Raw genomic sequence first — 14,146 nt, forward strand, 5'->3', positions numbered from 1 at the left:
AGAAAATAAACAAAATTGTGGTAAAGGGACTAAATTTTTGAAGAAACTTTGGTGCAGCGCCAAGATAATTAGGTTTTACCAACTGAGTTATAATGTAAATAGTTGCTAAAGTAGACGTTGCGAGCGCTAGCCTTTCGTCAGCTCATATGAGTAGAGGAATGTTGAGTTGTGTCTGTTTTATGTATAGAAAGATCATGAAGATAGAGATACGCTATTTATGCTGGGAGCAGGGTAACATGAAAAATACAAGAATGGTTAAACGAAAAGCGTCCATTGATACCATGGTGTTCAAAGAGCATCATTTTGAAAGAGGAATTTTGGTTCCAGAATTTGCAGCTTTTCGAACTGCCCAAAGAAAGGCCACAGACTATCATATGTTTCTTAGAATAACCAGGGAGATTAATTAAAGTATCTGGCGAAGAATAGGAAGTTTTCCTTCTACAAGAGACACACCAAATGGACGATAAATAAGGGTTAGTTGTTTTCTAGCAAACGTAATTATTTGATTTTTTTAGCGCCATTAATGACATGCAACGAAGCTCTTTTAACTTTGAGAAGTTGGAAGGTTCACTGGACTCCAATCCTCGAACGGCTGTATATCGGCGTACGTGTTTGCTAATGTGGGGCTGTGAACTTCAATGAAAATCTCTTCCGTTAGCAAACAGAATTAGAGCTTACTGATACGTGGGCGGGTTGCTACCTGTTTTCTTCTTTTCCCCTAATTTTTGCTAAATTTATATGAACTTTCGTCGACAAATCAGATTTGCAATTGACGTCATCATGCTCGTCGGTTATGATCTATGGACTTTACCGGAAGTTAATAAGGAAAAAAAAGAAAACGAACTTTAATCATGAGATGAATGCTGTTATCCCTCAGGTCACACGATTATATAAAGAAAACATTCTTTTCATTTCATGTTCTGACCTGTCACCTATGCTGAGGGGATTTTCCACGAATTAACAGTGATTACTTTTCCTAAAGCGTGCCGGTCGAGGGAATGTACAGAATCATTGTGTAGAACTGAAAAATCAGTTTCAAGTCTGAGAATTTAGCCTAGAACTTTTAGGGAAAGTGTTATCCCTGCAGTGGTAAAATTTTTTGACGAAAATGCGCATGCACCCATGGAACGACTGCGCTGTCCTTCGCACGTGCGTCATAAGAATGATTCTCTAGAAAGAAGCTGCTCTCACTTGCAGTTAAGATGAACATTACCCTTACACTCTCAGAAATAATTTTTAATAAATTTCTTCTTACAATATCGATACATTATCCAAAAAACAGGTAACGAGAAAACTCAAGGTTATCAGATAGTTTACAAGATATTGTGAAGCAGCTAGAATGAAGAATTGCGGGTCAAATCGGGGGAGTTAAAAGGTGAAAAAGCTGCTTAGATCAATCGGGTGAAAGATAATGGATGTGCACGTTTTTTGGTCAGTCCTAAGGGTATTCTCTAATTATTAAGTTTTCTTCATTATTTTAACTGATCAGAACTATTCATATTAAGATCTAACAGATATCCAGTCTGAAGTTTCGGTTACGAAATAAAGACTGAAAAGGCTGGCACTTCAAACGATCAGTGACCAATAATTGATTTATTTCTTCGCGCGCAGATTTTTGCAGTCACTCGGTTTTCTCTTAAAAAACTCGCGCGCTGTCCCATCAAAACTGCGGAAAAGTTAGTGAAAAAAGTTTGGCTTTTTAACGCAACAATTTTGAAATACTTTTGTACGTTTTCACAAGCGTTGACGTATTTTTCCTCTAGTAGATCAGAAATTAAAAAAAAATTTATTAAACAATTTCTCAATATTTTCCCCTTTAAATTTTTTCAAACGTACAAGTTTTCTCATCTTCTGATCTTTATGACTTCAATTGATATCTGATGTATCTCGTGATAACTTCTTCCCTTTTTTTCAGGGGAATGTCACGTAAAGACTATCCATTGTTTGAAAGCAAAGGATCTTAATCCCACAGAGTACTTAGTTGTCATGACAACTGATGATTGCGTCGGTGCACGACTGTTATAAAGGTCAGCTACTCTTTCAAGGTAGAAAATTTAAAAATGCTTCTTAGTTCGAATCTCCGAAATATTTTTGCTACAATTTATGGTCTTGAATCGCAAACTTTGGTTGAAAAATTCACCAAGAGCCACCTTACCGATGTTTCAATGCTCTGATTCACAGCATGCTACGTTTTTATTCATCGAGTAAACTAATCCTCTAACATTTCAATGGCAGGGGGATTAGTAATTGAGTTTTTCTTTTATATGAAGATTAAGCTACCACAGTAACAATAAACCGTTCAGGGGATTACTTGAAAAATAATTAGGTATGAGAACAATTCAATTAAGAGCAGCAAGGTCCATTTACCGCTTATCACGAAAAGGTTACAACGAGTGCTGGGGGGGAGGGGGGAGGGGTACTTCGCGACATTTGCAGCCAAGGGTATGTGCTCCTCTAAAGGATATGGTTTTTGAGCCATTTTAGTCAATCATTGGTTGTCAACGCGGAAATATGAGTGAGTAAACGTTTATGAGCCATTTAAAAGCCAAATGAATAATAACAGGAGCCCATCAGAGGTAAAGCCAAGTAAAGCCACGTTCCTTCCAGCTGTCGCGTAATCTATACGGACTCCGCAGTCCCTGGCTAACTAGATATCAATCGAAGAAGACTGTAAACAATCTTCTTTTCCAAGACTAATTCTCGACGACGTTTTAAAAGTTCTTTCGTTGTAACAGTTCAAACGTTCTGACAAATTCAACTTAAACGACAATCGACTACGGTATTCACAGTTCGCCTTGCGTAACTATTGGCTAGTATTTTTCTTACAATCACGAGTAAAGTAAAATCCCGAGTCAAACTATTGTAATATATCTTCATTTAATTCTTCTTACCCAACAGCACGTCTCCCCTTCCTTATTAGGAGGACTAAACGCGTGCAATTACAACATCTCTCTTACAGTAAATCAACTACGGACTTTGTTTACAACATTATGAAACATGTCCCACTCTCTAAAACAATCATTTACGATTTTGTGACATAATTAATTTTTACTAGGACTCATTTCGTAACTATTATTCCTTGACATTAGCTGCCACGGCCGCAAAGAAGCATGAAAAGAATTCAGGCTTCGACGGGCCCAGATACTGCCAACTGAGCTACAATATATGAACCAAGCTCGCGCGGTGCTAAGAGCGGGAAACATTTGTAAGGGTTCTTCTTTCCTGTGCAGGAATCTTCATTAAGATCATGAGAGAAAAAAGGAAGCAAAGCGTATCATCTGAGCTTAATTCCGTCACGGCTTCGGAAGCAGTCTGAAGCTTGAATACGGCTCTGATCCAGTGCGCCTATCAGAAACGACGTATTTCAGAAGCAGGGCTGACAGCAGATGTGGAAAATGGCATGTTTTAGCCCGTAATGGGGTCAGGATTTGGAGAACTGATCAGGGGGACTCCTGCCAAGAATCCTGGGGTGTACCTCCGGGCGTAAAAAGTGCTCTAGAATGAAGTTTCATATTTAAATTCAGTAACACCTCAGTTCTTTAACATTTTCTTTGTTTTCTGGGCCTTATTCCACAAAATGCACATAAAAGAAACTGATTAACATTGAAGACAAACAAGTGGACAGCGGAAACCTTTGTGCGGGAGGTCGAGGGTTCGAGCACCGGCCGGACCAACACTCAAAGTCTTAAAATAATTGAGAAGAATTTGCTACCTTTCTAAAACATCAAGAAATGGTTAGATATTCTAGTCTTCTCGGATAGGGACGAATAAATGGAGGTCCCGTCTCCTGCAGGGTTGGGGTAGGAGACATTAATTTCCCTCGGACGAGATTACTGTGTGATGGATGTCCTCCCCTGGGGTGGGATGGGTGGGTTTACTGGGCCCGCAGTAATTGGCGCAAGCTGTTGCTGTGTCCCTGCCGGTTGGCGAAGCTAAATAAACTAATAAACTAGTAAGTACATCCCGTCAGAAAAGCGACATTAACCCAACGAATGAAAACGTTTTCGGTGAGCTGTTAGTTATATTTTTTAGTGTTTTATACGTTAAGAACTTCAGCACGGTAGATCATGAAATGATAGAGCTGCCTACTTGCAATTTACGTTCAGTCTTGCATTTTGACGCTGTTTAGTGCTTTGACTTGAATTAAAAGCCTGCAATATTTTAAGACCTTTCAAAGCTTCCGATAGATTCCTCTTAAAACTAAGGATAAAAACTACAGTGGCCTTGTTGGAGGTCAGGTGCTGCTCTAAATCAAGGTACATGTTGGGCTGTTCTGCATAGAATAATAAGATTATCTTGGCAGACTGATGTTCTGGCGTGGTCACGTGATCAATTCAGTGGACGTGACTTTTGACTGAAAAACTCTGGCAAATTCGACGTTAACTAAACATTCTGCCTAAGGCATCCCGCAATGAAAAAGAAAAGGTGAACTGTCGAAACTGTGAAGATAAGCCGCCAAAACCACGCACTTCAGTTTAGCGCCAACTGAGTCGCTATTTCACGCCGGTCGCACTGTTCCAGGTTAAAGGTTCCGCAAAATATTTGTTTCCGTCCTTTTTCTGTTTATTTTGTGGCTGGTCTTTTTCTTATCCGGCCTGATAAGGAAAGTGGGAAATAATTGGCGGTTTTTCGGACATAGAGATGGTTAAAAAATCCTCTTGGATTAAAGAATGATTTAAGTAGAAAGCATTTCACAATCTCTGGTTTTATGCCTCTTGCAGTTCAGCTGTCAATACCAGTTGGTCAGGAGAAATGGGTTGATCAGTGAATGATGGTACGCGTGGAGAAAGAGCTAAGTTTGAATTTTGGTGTTGATGGAACGCCATAGAAGAAAGGTCAACCTCGGCAATGGTAGACAATAAATACTCGGGATGTGCTCCTAGCTGTAGTAGGAGGGTTTATCATTGAGTCTCTGTGCCGCTGTAGTTGTGAGGAGTTGAGAAAAATATGATTTTGCATTGACGCGGCTGCAAAATGGTGAACCTTTGCTGACTCAACAAGATAAAACTATGTTCGGAGAATTTTGTGGGCAAAACTGACCTTGAATAGATAAAAAATTCCGAAAAAAAAAATAAATGTTTGTGTTACAAAATACAAATACTGGCTCCCATTTCCAAGAAAAAAGGTTATTCATTTACCTTAATACAACAAGCAAAGAGGCCCGCCGCGCAGAGTAAGGACACCTTCCATCCCCCGCGAGTTCGTTCATTGACATCAGTTGCAACCCTAAATGTCACTGAGCGCTTTTAAAACGGATGTTTGTGGTAAGTCGGATAGCTAAGGCTATTTCTAAAAAGAATGAAGAATAAAGTAATTCAACAATTCTCTCTGTAAGCTATGACCAGCATTAACAAGCTAGGACAAGGGCGGCGTGACCTTGTGCACGGGCTGGCTGCGCGAAACTTGATTCTTGTGATACAGCTGTAAGAGATTCTTTCATTCCTCAAGATAATTGTAATGCGAAACACTCAAAAAATAGAGAGCTTTTAATCTTTGTTATCATAGAATTATATGATGGAACAAATTAAGTGGATGAAAAACTTTAAACGGACTTTCCTTGTGTCACTCAACAAAGGATTCGATGAGCGCGCGGGCAGATTGCCATGAACTATTTGAACTTTTAACCTACAACAGTCTGAAAAGTTATATGATTTAAAAATCGTGCTGTGTTTTTACAAAGAGCGTCAATCACGTTTTTACGGCTGATATGTAGAATAAATGGCTATTTGGAATGTTTCCCTAAAAGCTGTGAAATACCTGATCCTTTCATAAACATGAAACACAATGCATACTCCATATTGAAAGAAATACAATATGTATCAGGAAATTTCGACCTTCACAGCACCTTGTTCGTGCATCCCCACAGGGCAGTGAAATTATCATACAATTCGAACAAGGATTTTTTTAAAAAGATTACCCGTTTACGATGACAAATTCTGTCAACGCAAGTGGGCTAATTAAGCTAAAGCGGTGTAAGGGTTTACCGATAATTTTCACCGGATATCAAGTTACCGGATGTTACGTCAATCTCGTTACAACACCGCTCTACCCTTAATAAATGTTTGCTTATGCAAGGACATTCAGTTGATAAATATACCTCACAGAAGTAACAGGTCAACTTGGCGTTAAAGGTAAAAGAATTTCCATATCGACAAAGGACTCGCAAAAGTTATCATGTCTATCCCTGGAATTTCAGCTTCAAGCCATCATGGTTCGTCTATGGAAGGATCTCGTATCACAAGGGTTTATTCGATGCACGAGGTTGTGCTGGAGTACAGTGTTGTTATCATAACGCTGGGCTGTTTTCTTCTGATATCCCTATCTTCAAGATTACTGAAGGGAAGTAACGGCTCTAAATGTCTACCAGAACTTTGTTACTAACTTTGCAAAGCCAACAAGTTCATCCCATTGATAAAAGAGGATCTTGGTGTGAGAAAAGTTGAAGGCGACGATGTGGCGTTATAGCAAGGACAGAAGCCTTCTCTAAGCCGGAAAAACTGTAGAAGAACGATTTTCTCAGAAGACTAGTTGATACCAGCGTGGGAGACCAGTTGATACCAGCGTGGAAGAGAAGAAGTGTTTTAACCGAACAAAAACTAGACCCATGTATTTATTGACTGCGCCAGGCCAACATTTTGGGATTCAGTAGTTTTAACGAAACATTGTCAACGCGCTTTGGTGACAATAGGTGCTATCAAAATTGCAGACGGTCCCAAAAATGAGAAAATTCTCTTCATTTTTCAATTCAGAGCTGAATTTTTTTTAATGTATGTTTAGATACGGCAAACAATTATCTGCTAATGTGTAGTGTTAAATTCAGATAACTTATCATGCGAAGTTTCACTGTATACCTTCTCATGGACAAAGCCACGAGTGTACACGCAGATTACAGTTATTTTTATTTATATTTTAAGTCATTACATTCAAAATGTACAAAGTTATTTCTACGAGAAGTATTTAATAACAAAATCTTTGAAATGTCAAGAAAAAAATTGAAATATATTATTTATTGAATTCTATAGCTGATTGCAGTTACTCGTGACTATGATTTTTTTTTTTTTTTTTTTTTTTTTTGATGAAACAGCAAATTGCACAGAGGCGTTATTACAGAACAATGTAATTTTCCTGCCAGTTCCGTTTGGCAGGTTCCTCCCTTGTGCATCATTTCCGGTTAAATTTTGCAGAAATAAAATTTCACTTTCGATAAAAATTCCGCGTAGCGACCGTAGTTCCGTTCAACCACCTGAAATCCTGTTCTCGTGAAATTCGTTTTATCTTTTACAGTTTATTTTCACAGCAACTAAAAGCCTTGTTTTTGTCCATCTCTAAACAGTGAGAGAATGAGTGAAATATTTTTAACATATGTGCGTTTATTTTTTGTCATTGTTGCAAAAGAAAAATCCTGTCTTGCCTAGGTAAAAGTGGTGATCGTGAAGAAGATTGCATCGAGTATAGGATTAATTAATTAGTTTAGGTCCAGCTCAGCGAATGGGCTTCTCGAAGAGATTTTTTGAAGATTGGAATCGCTATTTGTGTCACCATCGAACAGAACTCGGAGTCAAAAGATCGTCCAATGTAGTGTTATTTTCATTTACTCTGATAACTGAGATATTCTATTGCACACAGGGCATGTAAAAACATGTCACCAGAATAGAAGAATTTAGGGTCCTCTTACTTGCGGGGGATGTGTAGTGTATGTGTGTGTGTGTGTGGGGGGGGGGGTAGGGACTGTTATCTAAGCTAAGCTCCTCGTAGACATCAGAGTGATAAAACAACTGCAGCAGCATTACACAACAATCACACAAACTTTGCAAACTCATTTCGTGAACATTTTCTGGTGACTGATCCTCTTCGACTCGGACCAACGGAGTAAGAGAACCGCTCGTAATTACTCAGACACAGTGAAACAGTGCACAAGGGATCGATTTGAACTCAAAGATGCCCGTATTTTAAATTTTCAAAACATCTAAATAAAGGGGAAGTTCACAAGATTGTTTCTCATTTGATAGCAACATAGACCTTGATATTCGGTTTTCTCTAGCCATATAGATGAAGGATTTTTTTGTGGGTATCCTGTGGTCAAATGAATGCTGAATCACTCTGTCGCGTTGCGTGATCGCGTGATTTGTGTGAGAGTTACGAAACTCATTTACAACCGAGGTAATTAACGAACACGACAATTTTGACAGCTGGGAAATGGTTACGCTTTCGATCGATGACCATTTCCTTTCGGTCTACCTTTTTTATGGCGCCATACTCCTGCTTAAAACTTGGATAATGTCGTTCTTAACCGCGAGGCATCGCATTGCAAACAAGGTGAGAAAACCAGTGAGTTGTTATCATAACACTATCAAAAGGCGAAAACCTTCAAGCTGGCGGGAATTGGGAACTGAAAGAACACGAACTTAGTTTAACGTTTAAAACTTAGGTTGATTAAGAGATCATGCTGTTTTATAAACATTTACTGATTGTGTGGATTGGATTGAGTTGCAAACAACATGTGACGATATGCTCCGCATTCCACAGCTGTCGATCGATATTACGAACTGTGACATGTTGTGTGACATTTTGTTATGTCAACGATTCCCCGTATGTGCCATCGGTCAAAGGAAATCGTAAGATCTTGACTGGAATCAAAAGATGTTAAAGCTAGATAGGGAATTCATTCAAGTGTTTCTAAAGTAGAAGAAAGAAAGGGGACTATAGAAAATAATAATTGACTGTTGGTAAGGGGAGTCTGTTTAGAGCCACTTGGGAATCCGCCCAGTCCCCTCCCTGGTTGTGGGATGTAACCGTTTTGTACATTTGAAAATGATCTGTTTAACCCGTTCAGGGCCTCGTTTCCTTTAAGATTTTCTTACTTGTGGCCTCTTTTTTTCTTTCTTCATCGAAATACAGGCGTTTCCAAGTCCAGAGGACTATAGACGCAGACCTGTTCCGATAAACGCTGATGTAGAAAGAGTGAGAAGGTATAACTTTGAAAATTTGCCTTTTTAAAATAAATTAGGATCGGAAAGATAAAACTAACAAAAAACACGTCGATAATTTTATTTTCATTACAGAGCTCATCTCAATGATCTGGAGAACATTCCAATATTCATGATTACTGCGTTGTTGTACATGTTTTCTGGCATGCCAGTCACGTGGGGTATTTGGTGCATACGGGTCTTCACGGCCGCCAGGATCTTCCACACTATAGTTTATCTAAACGCCTTCAGCTATCCAAGGGCTGTGAGTTTTGCGGTTGGTGCATGTTGCACAGCGTTTATGGCCATTTGCGTGTTATATTCTGCAATTTGAGCCGCTTAAAAATGGGAAATAAAATAGTAGAAACTACCAGTTTTAAAGATTCAATTCGGGGTAAAAATCACAGACTTATTCCCAAATCCTTATTGGCTATCGGCGTTGCTTTCAACCTGGTAGCTCTAACGTAAGAAAGCAGAGGCACCATTAACGCTAACGATGTTGACATAAACAACCATCGACGATGACAATGACGATTACAACGACGATGACGATTAAGCACAGTGACGACGACGATAATGATAAAAACGACTACGACTTTGATAATGATGTCGGCGATGACGGTGACGATCACTTTGATGATGACGATGACTATGACGATGACAATGAGTAGGACTTCAATGATAACGATAACTTTGATGACGACGACGATGACTATGGCGATGACGATAACGATGACGATGACAATGAGTATAACTTCAACGATGACGATAACGATGACGATGACAATGAGTATGACTTCAATGATGACGATGACGCTGACCATGACGTGCAATGATAGACAGATGAAGACGATGCGATGAAGATGGCAATGGTGACGAATGAGTATCGAATGGACAAAAAACACTGATTAAACAGTCTGAATTCTTCAGATTTAGAGTTCTTAAAATGGTTGGCAGGCGTAAAGTGGGGAGGAGGAGGGAGGCGAGAGAAGGCCGCGCAACGGACGCCACCTGTGAGGCAGCTCTCTTGGCTGATAGTTTTGTGAAGGTTTGAGGAATTCGGTGCAGCAGAAAACGAGCGGAGAAGCTCCGCAATCTAGTTCCCATAATCCATTGTAGGCGGGACATGCGAAAATGAAAATGGTTACAGTTGGATTGGAGGTAAGTCACATAAAAAAAACTCGGTACAGCTAAAAGATTGTGTGACATTCGAGTGTTCCCGTGACAAAGACGTTGCTTCTGTTGTTTGCTGAGGTGTATCTCGCTGAGTGCGCTCTGTCGCTTGTCTCCTCCCTGTTCTTTGAACAAAAAGTTCCAGTATGATAACACTTAAGATGGATGACCGTTTCCTAGCTGCTTATCTCTTTTATGGCGCCATGGTTATGCTGAAGACGTGGGCAATGTCTTTTTTTACCGCAAGGCATCGCATTAGAAATAAGGTGAGAATATGCATGATACTTGAAGCGCTGACCACACATCACTAATTATTGAGATCAAAACGCGAAACGTCCCAAGAACTAAAACATTTATTCCACACTTAAGTATCTATGAAAAAGCTGTGCTTACCAAGCCAATATTTTTACTGTTTGGATGGTAAGAGTTAATTAATAACCGTTTCCAGTTGAATGTGCGTGGGATTTTATTTCGGAACTAAACCGTTTTAATATGATGCAATCATTGCAATGATTGCATGCAGTTCTAAGCACAAGCACAAAGCTCGTTGTAGATAAATTCATAAGTAAATGACCTAAAAAAAAAAACGATTTTAACAGAATTTGGAGAAATATGCGATAATAAATTAAGCTGAGTCATATTTGCATTGGTTAAGCGAACACCTCGCCTGCGAGCTATGAGCGAACTACTTGTTACCAGGTCCCCGATCTTGCGTGACAAGTCGCCAATAAAAGAAACATTTCAATTTGCGTGCAACAAGATCAGCCTTCTTCAAGTTCCAAAATGGTTCCCTTGACTATAGATGATCGTTTCCTGTCTGCATATCTTTTATATGGCTCTTCACTCATGCTCAAAACTTTTGCCATGTCCTTTTTAACCGTGAGAAAGCGTGTGGCGAACAAGGTAAGACGCAAATTGCGTTATGCGCCAAGATTGTACAATAATCATTTGTTTGTAAACTCGAGTCTGAGTTATGGAAAATTTAACTCCTGAAACTGAAGTCGGTTGGAAACTCTGTTGTCCTTAAGCTCGGGTTCTTTCCATCTGGATGGCAAAAGCTAGAAGATTTTTTAGTGTAAGAAGCCTAGGATTTTATTTGGGAGGGCGTCGCGACGCGATCGTACCTTGCAAGGTTATGTAAAGATTGCTTTCGGTGGCGTACACGAAGCTATAATCAGAGATAACCATATGAGTTAATGATAGTTAAGGAAACCAGTTTTTCGCAGACTAATGAATACACAAAACAATATCTCTGAAAACTCCTTGAAAACTGATTGTTCCCCAAAAGCTGTGCAATTGCCTAGTCCCAAGCCTCATCCGTAACCTTGTGTGACAATGCAACTGTGAAAGAAACCTTTAATTTAGAGTTACATAGGAACAACGGTTTCAAACTTTTAAAATGTTGCCTCTTTCTGTGGCCGATCGTTTCCTCTCCGCTTATCTTTTCTATGGCTCAGCGCTCATGCTTAAAACGTGGGTGATGTCATTTTTAACCTCGAGACACCGATTGCAAAAAAAGGTTTGTTTTAAACTTTGCTCCGAGCAAATGATCTCAATTAAATGTTTTCAGCAAACAAAGTGAAGAGTATGACTTAAGCTCGCAAGCATGATGGCCATAAATCAGTTCTTATTCAGTGATTTTTCAAAAAATTGTTCTCTACTTTTTGCCATTCTTGATTTAAATAAGATTGCATAACTCATGATTGAAATGTTCAGGTTCAGAGCCCTGATCGGCGTTTAATTCGCTTTCAAGGCTCGAATCGAAGGGTCAATGAGCCTGTCTGCCGACTACCAACCGTGCATTTTACTCTTTAAACCAATCGCCACAAGCATTTAATTACTTAAACGACAAAAGGATGGAGACTGCATTGAGATTAAAAATCTTTTTCGAGCTCGCTCGCCTGTTTGAAAAATGTGGAACGAACATGAACAAGTGTAGATTTGGAGAAAGTTACCTCCGCGCGCATGATTTTTAGTTTACCATCCACCTTGCTATTGATGAAACTGTCGTAAAAATCGTTACCAATGGGCATTATTTCACTTGCCATTAATGGAACTGTTGTAAAAATCGTTACCAATGGGCATAATTTCACTTGCGGCCATTCAGCCAAAGCTTTATGGCTCGCTTTGAACAACGAGGAACTGAATGAGAAATAACAAGTGCCTCTGTGCAGAGGTGACGGATCGGAGCAGTTTGAAGTGCCCTTATGAAGATTTTTAAACAATTTCTATAATGTTCGCTGCATGAACAAAGGTCGGAGCTGTCCAAATTAAAAACGTCTCACCACCTGTTATTGTAGTTCGTCAAATAGTGATGATCCTGATGAAACGATTTGAAAAGATCAAAAGACTGATTATAGTTTTCTGAACTTCTCTTGTGTTGAGCCAGCAATATTGTCGGCACAGAAACATGGCATTGCTTAGCTCCCCTCCAATTTTCTCTTACGGGGGCTGTAACCCCTAACTCCGCTGCCAATGCTGTAATTCAGTGTGAAGTACAGAACGTTCTCTGTATTTCACAGTCCAATTTATTCATTGTGTCTTAGAGTGGCTAGCTTTTTGTGGGTTCTAGCCCTTTCACATCCAGGAGTGACAAAGTTAGAATTTCTCTTTACAATACCAATACAATATCTAGCAGACAGATTTTTTTCACCCTTTAGTAATTTCAGCAACTTGAATTCTGCAGACAGTCCCAAGGACTGTATCTACTAGCTGAACAATATAAAACCAACACACCATCTATTTGTAGGCTCTTCCAAGCTCAGAGGACTATGGTAAAGACAATACCAAACCAGTGCCTGTAAATCCTGATGTGGAGAGAGTCCGCAGGTATACAGCTGTAAATTTCATCTGAGATATGATCAGTATATTATATGTACTAAGCTGTTAAAATCTATAAAATTGAAAAGGAAGAAGATAAATGCATTGGTGCCAATATGTGTGGTTCTGAGTAGTGTATACAATATTAATGGCTTCAAGATTGTTGGAAAGTGACCCAAAACTTTTCTTTGAAAATTGTTTCAAAAGGTGCCAAATGGCATTAGAATTTGTCTTAACTTATCAAAAATTTCCAGGGGAGGATGCCTGTAGACTTACCTCTGTATCATTTTGACACTCCACCATCACTGCTGCTTTGGGGCTCCCTTACTTTAAAATTCATTACCACACAGCTACAGCTCCTGCTCTGGAAAATATTTATGCTTTGTACAGATAAATTGAATCTTGGGACTGGAAGAGCTTAGTTGAGTTTTTAACTGTTTCAATTTCAGAGCACATCTGAATGATCTGGAGAACATCCCAATCTTCATGATTGTTGCCCTGTTGTATGGGTTGTCTGGTGAGCCTGTGGCAAGAGGCATTTGGTGTCTGCGTATCTTCACAGGGGCTAGGTTCCTGCACACCATAGCTTACCTGAATGGCATCAGTGCACCACGAGCCTTGAGTTTCTTAGGTGGCTCAGTTTGTACTGCAGTTTTGGGTTTCAGTGTGCTGTACTCTGCTGTCAAGACTGGCGTGTTTTAAACAGTTTTAAGGCTGATTTCCTCTGAGAAGTTTGTTTTACTATAAAATAAAAGTAACAGTGCTTTTTTTATTCGGTTCTCTTTCACTTAGGTTTTTAGTAAATGGTACTACAGTGCCAGAGTAGTGTGTAAACATGAGGTAGAAATAAGAATACTTTCTGAGTCCATTCTCCACTTCAGTAGTTTTTTAGCTCACAGTAGCTGTGTAGTAAAAACTAAAAGAAAAGCACTAGAGACCACTTTCATAAATGGCTGCCGGATTAATATTCTTTTGTTTAAATTTAAATTAGCCCTTCTGGCCTCGTTCTCCAGTGCAAAATTCAAAAGAATACATTATCTCAAGCGAGGCCAGAAGGGCTAACTTAAATTTAAACAAAAGAATATTAATCCGGCAGCCATTTATGAAAGTGGTCTATATTTACTGATTGAACAAATCAGTGGTCTCTTTTTCTCATCCCAACCATCCAAACCCTCCAAGTGTCCAGC

At 39.3% G+C, this 14,146-nt stretch overlaps 2 protein-coding genes and 2 long non-coding RNA genes across 6 annotated transcripts; 3 read left to right on the forward strand and 1 right to left on the reverse strand.

Moving 5' to 3' along the window:
* Positions 1 to 2,038: 2,038 nt before the first annotated feature.
* On the forward strand, positions 2,039 to 7,019 carry LOC148736668 (uncharacterized). The gene is made up of 2 exons (XR_015996561.1): positions 2,039 to 2,576; positions 3,231 to 7,019. It is a non-coding gene; the product is annotated as an uncharacterized LOC148736668 (long non-coding RNA).
* Positions 2,859 to 5,456, reverse strand: LOC148736669 (uncharacterized). Its single transcript, XR_015996560.1, has 2 exons — positions 5,139 to 5,456; positions 2,859 to 4,595 (listed from the first exon to the last, which is right to left on the reverse strand). It is a non-coding gene; the product is annotated as an uncharacterized LOC148736669 (long non-coding RNA).
* Positions 7,020 to 8,089: 1,070 nt separating the features above from the next.
* On the forward strand, positions 8,090 to 9,336 carry LOC111326594 (microsomal glutathione S-transferase 1). The gene is made up of 3 exons (XM_022930611.2): positions 8,090 to 8,316; positions 8,899 to 8,969; positions 9,063 to 9,336. Exons 1-3 carry the CDS (start codon positions 8,197 to 8,199, stop codon positions 9,298 to 9,300), a joined length of 429 nt encoding a protein of 142 aa, XP_022786346.2. The 5' UTR covers positions 8,090 to 8,196; the 3' UTR covers positions 9,301 to 9,336.
* Positions 9,337 to 10,151: 815 nt separating this feature from the next.
* LOC111326593 (microsomal glutathione S-transferase 1) lies at positions 10,152 to 13,731 on the forward strand. Of its 3 annotated transcripts, none has more exons than XM_022930609.2 (3): positions 10,152 to 10,405; positions 12,889 to 12,968; positions 13,409 to 13,731. In XM_022930609.2, the coding sequence occupies exons 1-3, from the start codon at positions 10,286 to 10,288 to the stop codon at positions 13,659 to 13,661; spliced, it is 453 nt and encodes a 150-aa protein (XP_022786344.1). In that variant the 5' UTR covers positions 10,152 to 10,285; the 3' UTR covers positions 13,662 to 13,731. The 3 variants fall into 3 exon arrangements, with proteins under 3 accessions (XP_022786344.1, XP_022786343.1, XP_022786345.2); XM_022930608.2 differs by lacking the exon at positions 10,152 to 10,405 and adding an exon at positions 10,460 to 11,042; XM_022930610.2 differs by lacking the exon at positions 10,152 to 10,405 and adding an exon at positions 11,085 to 11,658.
* The last annotated feature ends 415 nt before the right edge of the window (positions 13,732 to 14,146 follow it).

This window comes from Stylophora pistillata, chromosome 2 (assembly GCF_964205215.1).
Source record: "Stylophora pistillata chromosome 2, jaStyPist1.2, whole genome shotgun sequence".
Taxonomy (NCBI): Eukaryota; Metazoa; Cnidaria; class Anthozoa; order Scleractinia; family Pocilloporidae; genus Stylophora; species Stylophora pistillata.